This window comes from Notolepis coatsorum (assembly GCF_963971535.1).
Source record: "Notolepis coatsorum genome assembly, chromosome: 14".
Classification (NCBI taxonomy): domain Eukaryota; kingdom Metazoa; phylum Chordata; class Actinopteri; order Aulopiformes; family Paralepididae; genus Notolepis; species Notolepis coatsorum.
The window spans coordinates 24,121,612-24,136,701 of record NC_140178.1 but is presented as its reverse complement, the minus strand read 5'-3'; the positions used below and the strand labels follow the sequence as shown (position 1 = coordinate 24,136,701).

Below are 15,090 nucleotides of genomic sequence, written 5' to 3'. Positions count from 1 at the left end.
TAGCTGGCTCCAGGCTATTAGCACATCGACAAGCTGCTGGAGCTCCCGACGCTCGGCTGGTTGAAGTGGATCTAGGTAGCCAGCAGGCTGAATGCTCCGCGACGCTCCCGGTTGCTATCATGTGCAGGTCCTCTTCTCAGACCTGTGTGGCAAAGCACTGCACACGCATCATGCAAGCTACACATCGCTGCATGTTGATCAATGGTGGCCCACTCGGTGCATCACAGTGGGCTACTATTGTGCTAACAACAACCGCGGTGTCCGGCTTGTCGGCCGGCATGAGTGCTCGATTTGGGGTGGTTCTCTCCTCCTTGTGTGCCCCCGTTCTCGCGGGTGTCCTGCCGGGGAGCTTGTGGACGCGACAACAGCGGCGGCCGTAGCGTTAGTTAGCTCATAGCTATTGTGTACCACTAGCGTTACGGCGGGCTCGAGCACCCTACGGCTGCCGCCGTTGTCGCGTCCATGGGCTCCCCGGCAGGGTACCCGTGGGGACGGGGGTGTACAGAGAGGAGAGAACCATTTTGTGTCGGGCGTGCATGCCGGCCAGCGAGCCGGACGTCGGGATATGTTGTTAGCACAATAGCTACCAAGCTAAGCTATGTTAGCTTCTAACGGTGTATACACAGTATGTACAACGACACAATGATTTACATTATTACAAATATGGTAACGTGGTTGTGGCTTTTACAAATAGTGGTAACATATATATAGATAGACAGTACTGCTACATCTCTATATTTATGACATACCATATTTGTATTGCTACAGTACTGCTCAGTACTGCTATGATGGAGACCAGAGAAAGACTTTCGTCTTGTTTACATCAGGGTCCCCCAATTTCAATTCATGGTAACATATTATATATATATAGATAGACAGTACTGCTACATCTCTATATTTATGACATACCATATTTGTATGTAACCTGAAACCTAATCTCTGACGGGGAGATGGGCGGAGCTATTTGGTGGGTGGCTGTCACTCAAAGCATTCTGCTAGTATGGGTGGAGCCAAGCCAATAATAGCCTGCTTTCATGAGGCTGAAAAATGCTGGTTTTGAGTACAAGATTAGAAATATAAAACAATGATTATTTTTGGAATAAAAATTACAGATGTGTTACATAGACTCACAGGAAGTGTGTAAAGTTGCCCAAATAGTGCTAGGAATAGCAGTGCATAACCCCTTTAAACAAATGTTTTACAATGAAAAACAAATACACAGCCGCACCTCAACCACCAAGAAACCAAGAATTCGCTCTGCAGAAAGTCTGCATGTGAAAAAAGAACGCACACAGATGCGACAAAGACTCTCTAGGTGAGTGTATTTAAAAACACAGAGACAGTGCAGTGCCAGCAGGTGCCACAATTACACATTATCGCTTTAACTACTGAAATTGTCAACCATGCATGCTCTTTTCCTACCCCACTAAACACACACACACAGTTCTGTCCTTACACTACTCACGTGACTGATGGGTCAATCAGAATATATATATATATATATATATATATATATATATATATATATTTGCATTTATATAGCACTTTTATCCAAAGCATTTGACCATTTGTTCCTCACATTCACACACCGACGACAGAGGCAACCATGCCAACCTGCTCATCGGGAGCAGTTAGGGGTTAAGTGTCTTGCTCAAGGACACTTCGACATGCTGCCCGAGTGGAGTGGGAATCGGATGACCAGACGACTGCTCTACCTCCTGAGCCACTGTCTCCCCCAGTAATCCAAGTGCATCGAAATCCAAGTAATCCAAGTGCATTATGCAATATCTTCAAGGGGGATAGTGATCAACAGGCTTTTAGTCATTATTTTCACAACAACAGTTCCTCAGTAAAAAAAAATGCAATGAGATTGAAAAACACGGTTTTCATTGAACTGAATCTTTATGAAACCCTGGTCGAGGAGACTTAAACATATCAGTAGTATCTCATATTACGGTACAAAAATTACAGGGTAATTACTGAGTAATAACATATAAATAAAATGGTAATTTCAATTGTTTGTAAATCTTCCTGAGAAAACACTCACGAGAAAACCCAAAAATAATTACTTGTCATTACCAAGTAATTAAGTAATTTATATGTTATTACACGGTAATAATTAACTTATTTAATTAAGTAACCGTAATTACCCTGTAGTTTGTGTACCGAAATATGTCCAACATAAAGTAGGACTTTGGAATGATATTAGGCTTTAATAATAACAAGCGCAAATTTGCAAATAGCTGCAACCTATTTGTGATAGGGCACTCCCATTGCCACGCCCCCTTTTTTGCTAATTGGCATGGACACACACACACACACTTGACCTCCATGCCCAATTTCAGTCTCCTAGGTAGAAACATGTAGCTGCTAGAGGGGGGCAACATTTTTGTGGGCCGACAGAATGACCTATAGTGAAAGTGATAATGAAAACAGACAAAAGCAAGTTCCCCAAACAACAATACAAGGGTTTTATAGTTTATACATAAAATATCTTGGAATTTATCAATGATATTCAGTTGTTTACCAACAAAGACATTCCGTTTTTTTTTTATTCAAGAAATCCTTCGGAATCTTAACACTGACAATGTGAACTGAAAAAGCCTTCATTCGTTTGTGGTAGTAGATGCATAGCTTCGTCCTAACCAGAGGGTTTTTGAGTCTGGAAAGCTAAAGGCTCAGGGTCTCTGATGAGGAACGTAATTGGTCCTTTTCTGATGGACCGTTTAGAAAGTAATGACACATCGGTCCAACACATCTTTTACCAGATAGAAAGAACATCTACCACCAGACAGAAAAACACCTTCCACCAGACATCTTCCACCAAACAATATTTAATTCCAGACAGAAAAAGATCTCCTGCCAGACAGAAAAATACCTGTAGAGGACCAGACCATTATGATGATAAACTGCCCTTCAATCTACAGTATTTCACAGTCACACAAAACAAAGAGGTAGCCTCTTATTAAAGAAGTCGATCACATGCTTTGGAGCAGAAAGATGCTACATCTTCTACCAGACAGATATACATCTCCTACCAGACATAAATATATCTCCTACCACACAGAAATATATCTCCTACCAGACATAAATATATCTCCTACCACACAGAACTATATCTCCTACCAGACAGAAATATATCTCCTACCAGACAGAAATATATCTACCAGACAGAATCTCCTACCAGACAGAAATATATCTACCAGACAGAATCTCCTACCAGACAGAAATATATCTCCTACCAGACAGAAAGACATCTCCTACCAGACAGAAAGACATCTCCCATCAGACAGAAATACATCTACCTACCTACTGGAAGAGGATCAGTTGAAGGATCATATTGGTGTAATATGAGTTTTAGCCCCTTTATTAATCAGCACACATATTCGTTTTATTATTATTATTATAAATTAATGAATCAATAACCTTTTTTGGGGGAAAAGCAATACTTTTATTCCACACCATTCTAAAATATCTGTGGATGTATTATATATATATATTCTTTCAAGGACAGTTTATCACCATACTGGTCTGGTCCTCTACAGGTGTCATTGGGGTACTTGTAATGCTGACACAGTATCCTGAGCTTCATAAAAGGTTTTTGTAGTAATTAGCGGAATTGGATATTAGCAGTTTGAACGTTTGTCATATATACTGTAGCCACACAGCAGCTAATGGACGGACTTGTGGACATTTTGTAAACGGTCAGTTTGAACAGCCCCTAGTCTACTGTAATGAAGTAATCATATTGATTAATCCTTTCAGATATGTCACTCACTCTCAGGGGACTGGACATCCAACTGTCGTTTTGCATTTAAATTATTTACCAACTTGTTAAGTCACAGCATTGATCCTGAACCAACTGACGTAATACTGACGTATAAGTTAAGTAATAAATCCAAACCCATCTTGCTAGGCCTCATTGTAAGGGATGGCTGCTTTCTAGGTCTCGCTGTAAGGGATGGCTGCTTTCTAGGTCTCGCTGTAAGGGATGGCTGCTTTCTAGGTCTCGCTGTAAGGTATGGCTGCTTTCTAGGCCTCGCTGTAAGGCAGTGCTTCTCAAACTTTTTCTGTCAGGCCCCCCTTTGGCGGACCAAAATATTTTGCCCCCCCCCCCCCCCCCCTCGCCCCAACAAAATAGTCATGAAATGGGCCATGTTTAAATTTATTGAAATAACACTCCCGCCTACCTCAGGTCAATGGTCTCTAACTACACACCCTCAAGACCCCTACGCTCTGCATCTTCTGGCCGCCTCAGACCTACTCCTATCCAAGCTCCGGGAGGGTCATCAAAGAGAAGTCGCCTATTCTCAGTCCTTGCCCCACAATGGTGGAATGAACTACCCACCCCAGTTAGGACAGCCGAAACACGTCCAATCTTTCGCCGTCGACTAAAGACGCACTTCTTCAACCATTATCTGAATAAAAAAAAATATTAAAATCTAACCCTAACTAACCGTACTGTCATGCACTTGTCCTAATAAACTAACCTACACTGTAGCACTCAACACTTTGATGAACATTGTTGCTCAGCTGATAGAGTTGTGCCCTTCCTGATGGCTTGTCGTACAGAACAAGCTTTGGATAAAAGCGTCAGCTAAATGACTAAATGTAAATGTAAACACCAATATCGTGACCTTTCAAATTGGCCCTATATTTTGTTTTCAGAGCTGTCATGGATGAAAAGCCAGCTTCACACAGATACTGTATGTGGTGCTAAATGGTATCAACACCTTAACTGCTGCATCATGAGATACTTGGTGGGCCATGAGATGAGATACTTGGTACTCAGCACCACACTCTGAAACTAGCTCTCTAGGTGGTATCAGATGAGATTTCAAAGAGTTCTTCCAAGAGTTTGGATGGAGATGTGTCAGGAAGCTTTGTCTCAATGTTGTCTGTAAAGTTTTTTTTTTATCCAGAGTAACTTGGTGATCCTTTTCTGTTTTATTAAATAATGATTTTCAGATTTTGAGAAATGGTATTTTCATGGAGAACATTGCAGCTGCAACAGATAGCACTTTAGTGATAATTTTCTGTAATCCAATTTTTTTTTTTTCTAAATCTCAAGGCGCGCCCCCCACTTTGAGAAACACTGCTGTAAGGTATGGATGCTTTCTAGGCCTCGCTGTAAGGGATGGCTGCTTTCTAGGCCTCGCAGTAAGGGATGGCTGCTTTCTAGGCCTCGCTGTAAGGGATGGCTGCTTTCTAGGTCTTGCTGTAAGGGATGGCTGCTTTCTAAGCCTCGCTGTAAGGGATGGCTGCTTTCTAGGCCTCGCAGTAAGGGATGGCTGCTTTCTAGGCCTCGCAGTAAGGGATGGCTGCTTTCTAGGTCTTGCTGTAAGGGATGGCTGCTTTCTAAGCCTCGCTGTAAGGGATGGCTGCTTTCTAGGCCTCGCAGTAAGGGATGGCTGCTTTCTAGGCCTCGCTGTAAGGGATGGCTGCTTTCTAGGCCTCGCTGTAAGGGATGGCTGCTTTCTAGGCCTCGCTGTAAGGGATGGCTGCTTTCTAGGCCTCGCTGTAAGAGACGGCTTCTAGTCTTCTACGACTTCAGTGTTAACTTGTTCTGAACACCAAACATCCTCATTCTGACTCAGTGTTTTTTTTTTAGGTTTATCTTCATATAATATGTTGTTTCTTTTGTCAGTCCTTCTCAACTTAAAAACCTGAGGAAGCTGCAGAGAGAGGAGAAGGTTTGCATTTCTTTACAGCAACACAGCACAGCTTAAGTGTTTACATCTGTATTTAAGTTACACACTGCATTTATGCTGGAATTAAAAAGCTACATCAATATCTCTGCTAATTTCCATCATCCTGTTTGGCGAGCCTTCAAGTAGCCGGCTTTTATTTCCAGGGGGAATGCTCTACACCCATGAGACCCGGGTCGTCCACCCATGTTTACAGTATGGAGAATAAAAATGGCAGACTTATCTTAAGACGTGGATAGTGGCATTGTAAATGACGTACTGATGAAAAAGAAAAACAAGAAAAACCTGTTCTTGATACATAACTAAAGTCGAAACATATTTAGTTTGCGTTCTCATTCACTTTCCAGCAGGTACAGTTATCTGTACTTCTGCGGCGTGTAACTCTGTCAAAGAACATACGTATTAAGTAAGAGACTAACTTGCCAAAGAGATGTCTTTGACTGTGAAGTTAGTGAAATGTTTAAATTAGTCAAAACCTCCTGCACTTATGTTCTTTTGGCTCCAATATCCATAGGATGATCAATATGTGCAAAATAACAATGCGGTCATGCTGGAGAAATACCCAGAGAGCATCCAACCATCACCTGGAAACCCTGAAACCTTCTGGTATGATGCATTCTATTTGTTATTCCATCTCTTAATCCTCTCTTAATTCTCCTTCAGTTGTCCGATATACATTCGGTTCTGTTCTCTCTCTCCTTCAACTTAAGCTTTCTTCTTTTACCTCTATTTTGTCACCGTTCATTCCTGTCTCAACCTCTCTGTAAAGATTCTCCCTCCTCTCCTCCTCCTCCTCTCCTCTCCTATGAGCCGGCCTCCTGCTCCTGGCCCAGCGCCTCCAGGAGGAGTCCCATGGGTGTCCTCTTCAGACCGATGCTCTCCAACTTATTCTCCAGCTTGTTCTTCAGACTCCTCAGCCTCACCGATGCATGGACCAGAACCACTAGAGACAGAGAGACAGAGAGAGAGAGAGAGAGAGACAGAGACACACAGAGAGAAAGAGAGAACGGGAGACAGAGAGAGACACACACGTACACAAACACACACAAAGAGAGAAAGAGAGACAGAAAGATAGAGGAGAATAGACAGAGAGAGAGGGCGCAGAGTGATGGAGTCAGAGAGAGAGAGAGAGAGGAAAGAGAGAGATAGAATCAGAGAGCAAGGAAAAGATAGAGAGGGGGTAGAGAGACAGAGACATACAGCAGAGAGAGAGATGGAGTCAGAGAGAGGGGAAAAGAGAGGAAGGGGTGGGCAGAGAGAGAGGGGGAGGGGAGACATAAAACAGAGAGAGACACAGAAAGAGAGAGAGATAGACAGAGAGAGAGACAGGGAGAGAGATATTAGACTTAAGCAGCATATAGCTTAACAGTATTCATCATCTGCTGTCTGTGTGTGTGTGTGCATGTGTGTGTGTGTGTATGTGTGTGTGTGTTACCAATGCCTGTGGCTATCTCATGTCGGCACAACAACAACGTCAACACTGGACTGAGCTTAAACTGGAAGCTTGCTTGTCTCCCTGCCGCTGACCACTCTGTCTCGCACGCAGTTTAAAATTTGTTTTGCTATTGATGAGAGCATCATCATCTTCTTCACTTTAAAAGCTAGGCTACAGGTTTTACCATCGAAGCTCAACCTTTCCATCTGGCTCCCTGGCAGTCATAGCCCACACTGCATACACCAGAAACCATGTCTCACATCCTCAATGGTTGTCAGGCATACAAAGGGCTCTACATTTGTAAGCATGATAGGATCGTGGATCTGATTGCAGACAGTGTCAGTTCCACACTCGGGTCACCTGCAACATATAAGCTGTATAAGCACACCAGTGTGAAGCCATGTATGTTCAATCTGTGTAGTGACAATTCACTGTTCTCTGATATTTCAGCAAACACCCCCGATGTTGTTATTGTTAATGAGAATAACAGACAGGTTCTCATTCTAGAAGTTGGCTGTACGTTTGACTACAGTCTAGAAGAAGCCTTTACAACCAAAATGTTGAAGTATCAACTGTTAGAGCATACCATATCACAACTGGGCTACAACTGTAAACTTTTAGTCTTCATATTTGGAAGCCTGGGTCATGTTCATAAGTTGGGTGTTGTTAGAGGCCTTCAGATGGCCGGTCTTCCGAAGGGAAGAGCCAAACAGTTAGCAAGATATTGCTCAATGTCAGCTATTATTGGCAGCCGCGCTGTAACGTTTGGGCCGTTTGCTCTCACTTAGGAGTAAAAGCCCTAGCGCCACCCTGGAGTATTTCACCCTTTTCCTCTCTCCTAATTTGTCCTGATTGCTAATTAACACCTGCTGTGTGTAGTTGACTCTCCTTCATAATTCTCACCTGTTGTTGTGTTCGCTCTTTGTCAGTTCTTCACCTAACGTTACCGTGAGTACGCTGTCTACTATGGAGTCTCGCATCGCTCCCGGCCTGGAGGATGCTGCGTCTGCCCTTATTCGATTATGTTTAATCTTGTTTTGTTTTGTTTTGTTTATTATTATATCGAGTTGTGGAGACTGTGCGTCTCAGCCGTTCTCATTATTGTGGAGACTGTGCGTCTCAAAACATCCTCATATTTGCTCTAAACGTTTCAAAATAAAGAAACAGTATTTTTGTTGAGAAAGAGCAACCATCGTTTCCGCATCTTCTATTCTGCATTTGGGTCCAGCACACCTACCTGAACCGTAACACCACGCAATTTGGAGAAGACGCTGCTATCTGTACCCATGAGCTGTGTGTTGATTGTCAGGTTCATCATCCTATGTGTGTGTGTGTGTGTGTAACTTTGGTTGCCATTGCCAATTTGGGCACGAATGTAACAGGATAACCCACAATGTCCAATTGCACTGATGATATGTGTCCTTTAACCCTTTCACTGCCGCGCTAACAAAACGGTTAACCCTTTCACTGCGACAATACACAGAACTGAAGGTTAACCCTTTCACTGCCACACAACAGCCGGTTAACCCTTTCACTGCCACGCGACAGAAGGTTAACCCTTTACTATCACACAACCGATTGCATTGTCTTTATGTGGACATAAATAAAGATTCTAAATGTTTGTGTGCGTGTGTGTGTACGTCTTACCCAGAATAGGGAAAGCGATTCCAAACAGGAACACGGCCACGCCACCCAGCACTGACAGGAGAAGGTAACTGGCCAATAGGATAGCCAGCAGGCAGACTGACGGGTGGTTTCTACGGAAACGGCGAATGGGAGCCTGGTTCTCGGCAGCCCAGACAAACCCCAGGAAGAGCAAGGTGACGACCGTGGCCCCCAGAAGCAGCTGGAAGGGCTGGAAATACCTGAGAGAAACCAAACACAACGTCATGAATCCTACTGGAAATACCGGAGAGAAACCAAACAGAACGTCATGAATCCTACTGGAAATACCTGAGAGAAACCAAACGCAACGTCATGAATCCTACTGGAAATACCTGAGAGAAACCAAACACAACGTCATGAATCCTACTGGAAATACCTGAGAGAAACCAAACACAACGTCATGAATCCTACTGGAAATACCTGAGAGAAACCAAACAACGTCATGAATCCTACTGGAAATACCTGAGAGAAACCAAACACAACGTCATGAATTCAACTAATACTAATGTCCAACGGCCCTCATACGGGCCGTCATGCCCGTGCGTGGCGGCACTTTGCTCTCGTCTGTCGGCTCGGGCTGCATATTTCGCCAATCATCCAATACACTGTTTGAAAGTTGAATTTGCCGCCTTTCGATCGCCACCACACTCAACCAAAATTGCGTGCTTTGGTTCTCGAGTTACAAGACAATATATCCGGCGAGTGTCATTTGACAGGCCCCTCCATCAAATGACCACCTCCGGCTCTGAACGGTCCTGAACTGACCAATCACTGCTGATGGCAAAAATGATTGATCACCGGTGTAGCCAAGGAGCGTCCGGTCCGAACGCGACCCCAGACGGGTGGGTCAGATTGGGGGAAGGTGGGTAAAGTTGACGAAGTCTTTTGTCCTGACTCATGGGCACGAGTAATGTTTTCCCAGATCGAGTACTCTCATGAATTACTCAAGTAGTGCTCAAGTACTTATTTAGGGAAACTATTATGATGTATACACTACATATTAAAGAGCATGGCAGCAGCAATCCATTTTAGATTTTAGATAATGCTAACCTTAACAAACTTTTCACGGTAACGCTAAGCGTACTATCCATAGAACCCTCCTTATAATAATAATAATCAACTTTATTTGTATAGCACCTTTCATACAGAAACTGCAGCTCAAAGTGCTTCACAACAGAAAAAAGACAGGCATAAAATTAGCACATAAAGTGCAGACATATAAAATCACAGTTTTTCACATTAGGATCTAACATCCCAACAGGCCACATTGTTTATGGTTTGATTCAGTTTTAAATAGACAATAATAAAAAGAGTAAGATAAAATAGACAAAAGAGTAAGATAAAATAGACAGAGCAAAAAAAGATTACTGTTCAACAGTTCAAAGTCGTCTTTTTACCTTCTCTGTTTGGTATTCACATTTTAAAACTCGACAGTTTCCCCTCCTGTTTGATACCCACTTTGACCCTTCGAACCTCCCACCCAGGGCAAACCTCCCTCTCAGGGTGCAGTTCTAGGCCTGGGTCCTACACAGTTTTAAAGCCTGACAGTCTCTTGTTTGATACCCACACAGTTTAATACCTGACAGTTTTGAACCTGTAATAAAAAGCAATAGACAGAGTAAAATAATACAGTGCAATAAAATAGTAGAATAGAATAGATAGTAAAATTATGCAACAGTGCAGTGCAATACAATAGAATGGACAATAGAATGGACAGAGTAAAATTGTGCTACAGTACAATCAACAGCGGAGTGTATTAGAAGGCTATGGTGAAGAGGTAAGTTTTTAGCTTATTTTTGAAAATATTAACTAATTAAGAGATCTAGCTTGCCTAATGTCCATAGCCCATAGGTAGTGTGTTCCATAACTTTGGTGCATAGTTTGCAAAGGCTGCATCCCCGATTTTCCTTAGACTGTGGCTTGGAACCTTCAATAGACCAGTAGTAGATGATCGCAATGTTCTAGGAGGCACATAGTTGACGAGAGAATTTGCAATGTAGCTTGGTCCTGTTCCATTTAGTGCTTTGTATATAAGGAGGAGGACCTTGAAATCAATTCTAAATGTTACTGGAAGCCAGTGTAGGTTAGCTGATACTGGACTGATGTGGTCTCTCCCCTTGGTTCTAGTTAGTAGCCTAGCTGCCGAGTTTTGAATGAGTTGGAGTTGTTCTGTTTTTTTTGGGAGGCCAGTGAGGAGTGCATTACAGTAGTCAAGTCGGCTTGAGATAAAGGCATGGATCCGTTTTTCAGCGTCTTTTTTATTTATAAATGGCCGTACCTTAGCTATGTTTCTAAGGTGGAAAAATTATGTTTTTGTCACCTTGTTGATGTGTGATTTAAAGCTTAGGTCTGAGTCTATTATAACACCAATACTTGTAACTTCGGGTTTGATCCAAGGAGTAAGTTGCCCCATATTGCTCTGTAACATTTCTCTTTTTGTTATACGACCAACTAGTAGGATTTCAGTTTTGCCCTCATTTAATTTGAGGAAGTTGTTCGTCATCCATTTGTTTATTGCTAAGAGACAGGCAGAAATGGAGTTAATATCTGTGTGATCATTTGGTTCAGCGGAGATGTACAATTGTGTGTCATCTGCGTAACTATGGAAACATACATTGTGTTTTCTAATGATGTCTCCGAGTGGCAGCATGTATAATAATAATAATAATAATAACTTTATTTGTATAGCACTTTTCATACAGAGGTTGCAGTTCAAAGTGCTTCACAACAGTAAAAAATACAGGCATGAGCGAGCATAGCAAGGTGTGGTAAATCAGTGTTTCACATTAGGATCTAGCATCCCAATAGGCTGTTTACAGTTTCATTCAGTAATACAAATAATAAAATAGTTTAAAATATTTAAGTTTCTAAAAATTATAAAATAGAACGGACATACAACAACAGTAAAAAATACAGGCATAAGCGAGCATAAAAATTAAAAATGTAAATAGCAAGGTTACAGTAAAAAGTGTGATAAGATTGTTCAATCAGATGAAAATGGCCCAGTTAGGAGAATCAACCTTGGTTAGGCGGTGATGTTCACGATGTACGTAACTGGAATGTTAAACAACTTTGATAAGATTTAGGTCAAAAGTCATCTTCTCCTCACAACAGAGCATCAAATATTTGCCTGCATTACCCCACAGTGAAATGCCTGAGCAAAGAGATATGTTTTAAGCTGTCTTTTAAAGATGTCTAGCGAGTTGGCTTCTCTGATGTTTTGGGGTAGTTTGTTCCACAGTTTTGGGGCATAGTTGATAAAGGCTGCATTACCGATCCTCTTTTGACTGTTTCTGGGAGCCTCTAGTAGTCCAGCAGCTGATGATCGCAGTGTTCTTGCTGGTGTGTAATTTATTAGAGTGTTGGCGATGTAGCTAGGTTCCTGTCCATTTAGAGCTTTGTATGTAAGGAGAAGGACCTTAAAGTCAATTCTAAATGTTACAGGAAGCCAGTGTAAAGCAGCTAAGACTGGACTAATGTGCTCTCTCCTTTTGGTTCTAGTTAGCAGTCGGGCTGCAGAATAGTGAGAATAATAATGGACCAAGGCAGCTCCCCTGTGGAACTCCGAAGTAGGTGTCATGTTTCTCAGAAGAATGATCTCCAAGCCTGACGTAATATTTTCTCCCTTTGATATATGTTCTGAACCAGTTGGTGTCAAACGCTGCGCTTAGATCTAATAGGGCGGGAATTGAGACTTTGTTTGCATCAGAGTTTATTCTGAGGTCACTAATTATTTTTGTAAGAGCAGTTTCAGTGCTATGGTGCATTCTGAAGCCTGATTGAAATTCCTCCATGATGTTGTTTTCTTTGAGAAAGGAGTTTATTTGTATTGAGAAAATTTGTTCATGTATCTTGCTGATGAATGAGAGGTTGGATATCGGCCTATAGTTGGTATAGTCAGAAGCGATGTATTTATAATATTTAGGCTTGCAATACTCGAATATTCGCTTAAATAATGCTAGTTCTTCACATTTTGATGCAGATGACTGTGGAGGGGTGGGGGCAGTGTTGAGTAGCTGGTCGATGGCTGAGAATAATATTCTAGAGTTTCCAACATTCTCTGTGATAATCTTAGAAAAATAGTCCTTTCTTGCCACTCATATTTCTTTGTTATAGGCAGTCATGGCTTCGTTATATACATCGCAGTGGACCGTGAGCTTGGTTTTCCTCCATTTTCGTTCAGCAGCTCTACAGATTCTCTTTGTCTGACCAACACTGCTATTATTTAACCATGGGGAGATTTTGTCACTTGACTTTTCTTTTTACCTTTAATGGAGCAACAGCATCCAGTGGGTGTTGTTGAGATTTTCAACCATGCAGTTTAAAGAACAGTCCAGGCTGGATGGTTCAGTTTGTCTCATGATGTTTGAGAACTTCTCTTCTGAAATGTCATCTAGTACTCTTCGCTTTACAACGTTACCATTTTTGTCTAGGTTTAGGTTTAGGTTAGCATTGAAGAATACACAGTGATGGTCAGATATAGGTCATTCGATTACTTCTACTTTATCAATGTTCAGCCTGGTTGTCATCACTAAGTCTAGGGCTGTACCACCCTATGCTCTCATACTCCACAGCTTCCAGTGTTGTCTTCCTGCAACAACTCGAGAGCGAGATTCTGTTTCAGTGGCAAAAACAAGCACTTTTAGAAGCGGATATGGACACGGACCAGCTAGCTTGTAGGGATGGGCGTGAGTAATCAATTACTCGGAGGTATGAGAAAAATCGATCTTAAATTATTAATATTTTTTATGAAAAAAAATGAATATTCAATTTTTTGTTTACATATTTGTTTCACATGTGTAAGATTATAACTGTTTGTAGGTTTCCTTAAACATATACGTGAATGAACCAAATTAAGTAAAAAAAAATTTTTAATAAAAGATTATTCTAAAATATTTTTTTCCCCTTTTCGAGTAATACACGATCACTCGAGTATAGCATGCGATCAATCGATCTGGATTTTTAATGCCCATCCCTACTAGCTTGGCTGTTGGCCAAAAACACCTCTCCTGGAGTTTTAAGCTATAGGCTAACTGGTCCGTATCCGCTTCCATTCATTTGTGCTAAGCTAGGCTACTGTGCAAGATTTGTTACAGTCGTGGCTGCTAATCGTGATTTCAATATCAATCGGAATAATCATCATGGTTATGATTTTTGCCATAAATCGAGCAGCCCTAGTAGATTCTTATTCTGCACCAGAACAAAGGTGGAGACGGCTGACCTGTAATTTACCCTGATCATAATGTCAAGCAGGCAGGGTGGAGATACTCCATACTCTGGGAGGGGTTGGAGAGGGATGGATGGAGGGATAGATGGATGAATGAATTGACACAGGACAGAGTAGGCAGTAGGTACTGAGTAGGCTATACGAGCAAGATAGATTGTTGTTTGGTGGTGAGTTTGCGTGTGTGTGTTTGTGTGTGTGTGTGCATGACAGTCTGTCTGTGTGATAGTTTCTGTTAGGATCTCTGGGTAACAGTACTGTATATTTGCATATACATGCATATTTGCATGTCACAATATACCTGTTTGTCATGTTTGTATCCCTATGCAGGGAACAAAATAAGTAACACCCTATGTCATAGATGTCATGTATGTTGTGTATGTCATAAATGTCACTATGAATTGAAAATGGGGGACCCTGATGTAAACAAGACAAACGTCTTTCTCTGGTCTGCATCCCCTTAACAATTATATTGAGCCGTACTGTATTGTACCCATTCTGCAATCTGTTAAATAAAGTTATCATTCATTCATTCATCATTCATTCATTCATTCATTCATGTTAGTCAAAGCTACATGATCAAACGGTTTGAGTCAAACCCAAACGTTTCACAGCGTTCAAATAACAGCCACAACAGCTAGAACACAAATGAAACGGATCTGAACACCGCCTTTAAATATGTATTTCCAGCATGTTCTGAGAGAGAGAGAGAGAGAGAGGGGGGGGGGGGGGGAGACGACCTATTTCTAGCAGATATGACCACGTCAGAATGATGGAACTTACCCGACGATGACAAACAATCCTACGGCGGATACGAAATAATTGGTCTGATAGTACAACAGGTTGTTGATTATTCTGTTGTTCCATCTTTCTAAGTTACGAACATCGGGTGGGGCGAACCGGGCCGAACCCAGAACAAAATCGTCCAAGGATCGAAGGGGTGGCGGCTGTACGTCTACCATCTTCTATATAATGATAACAAACTACACTCTCCGGCATGCAACGGGAGATGAGGACCCGTGACGAGGCGCGTTCAAGAGCGTCAAGAGCGTCCGCTT

The 15,090-nt window shown here is 42.0% G+C and overlaps 1 protein-coding gene across 1 annotated transcript; it reads right to left on the bottom strand.

Annotated features, from left to right (window-relative positions):
* Positions 1-4,156: 4,156 nt before the first annotated feature.
* Positions 4,157-14,994, bottom strand: praf2 (PRA1 domain family, member 2; the record flags this gene model as incomplete). Its single annotated transcript, XM_084328833.1, has 3 exons — positions 4,157-6,651; positions 8,791-9,008; positions 14,816-14,994. 3 exons carry the CDS (start codon positions 14,992-14,994, stop codon positions 6,512-6,514), a joined length of 537 nt encoding a protein of 178 aa, XP_084184959.1. The 3' UTR covers positions 4,157-6,511.
* Between the last annotated feature and the right edge of the window lie 96 nt (positions 14,995-15,090).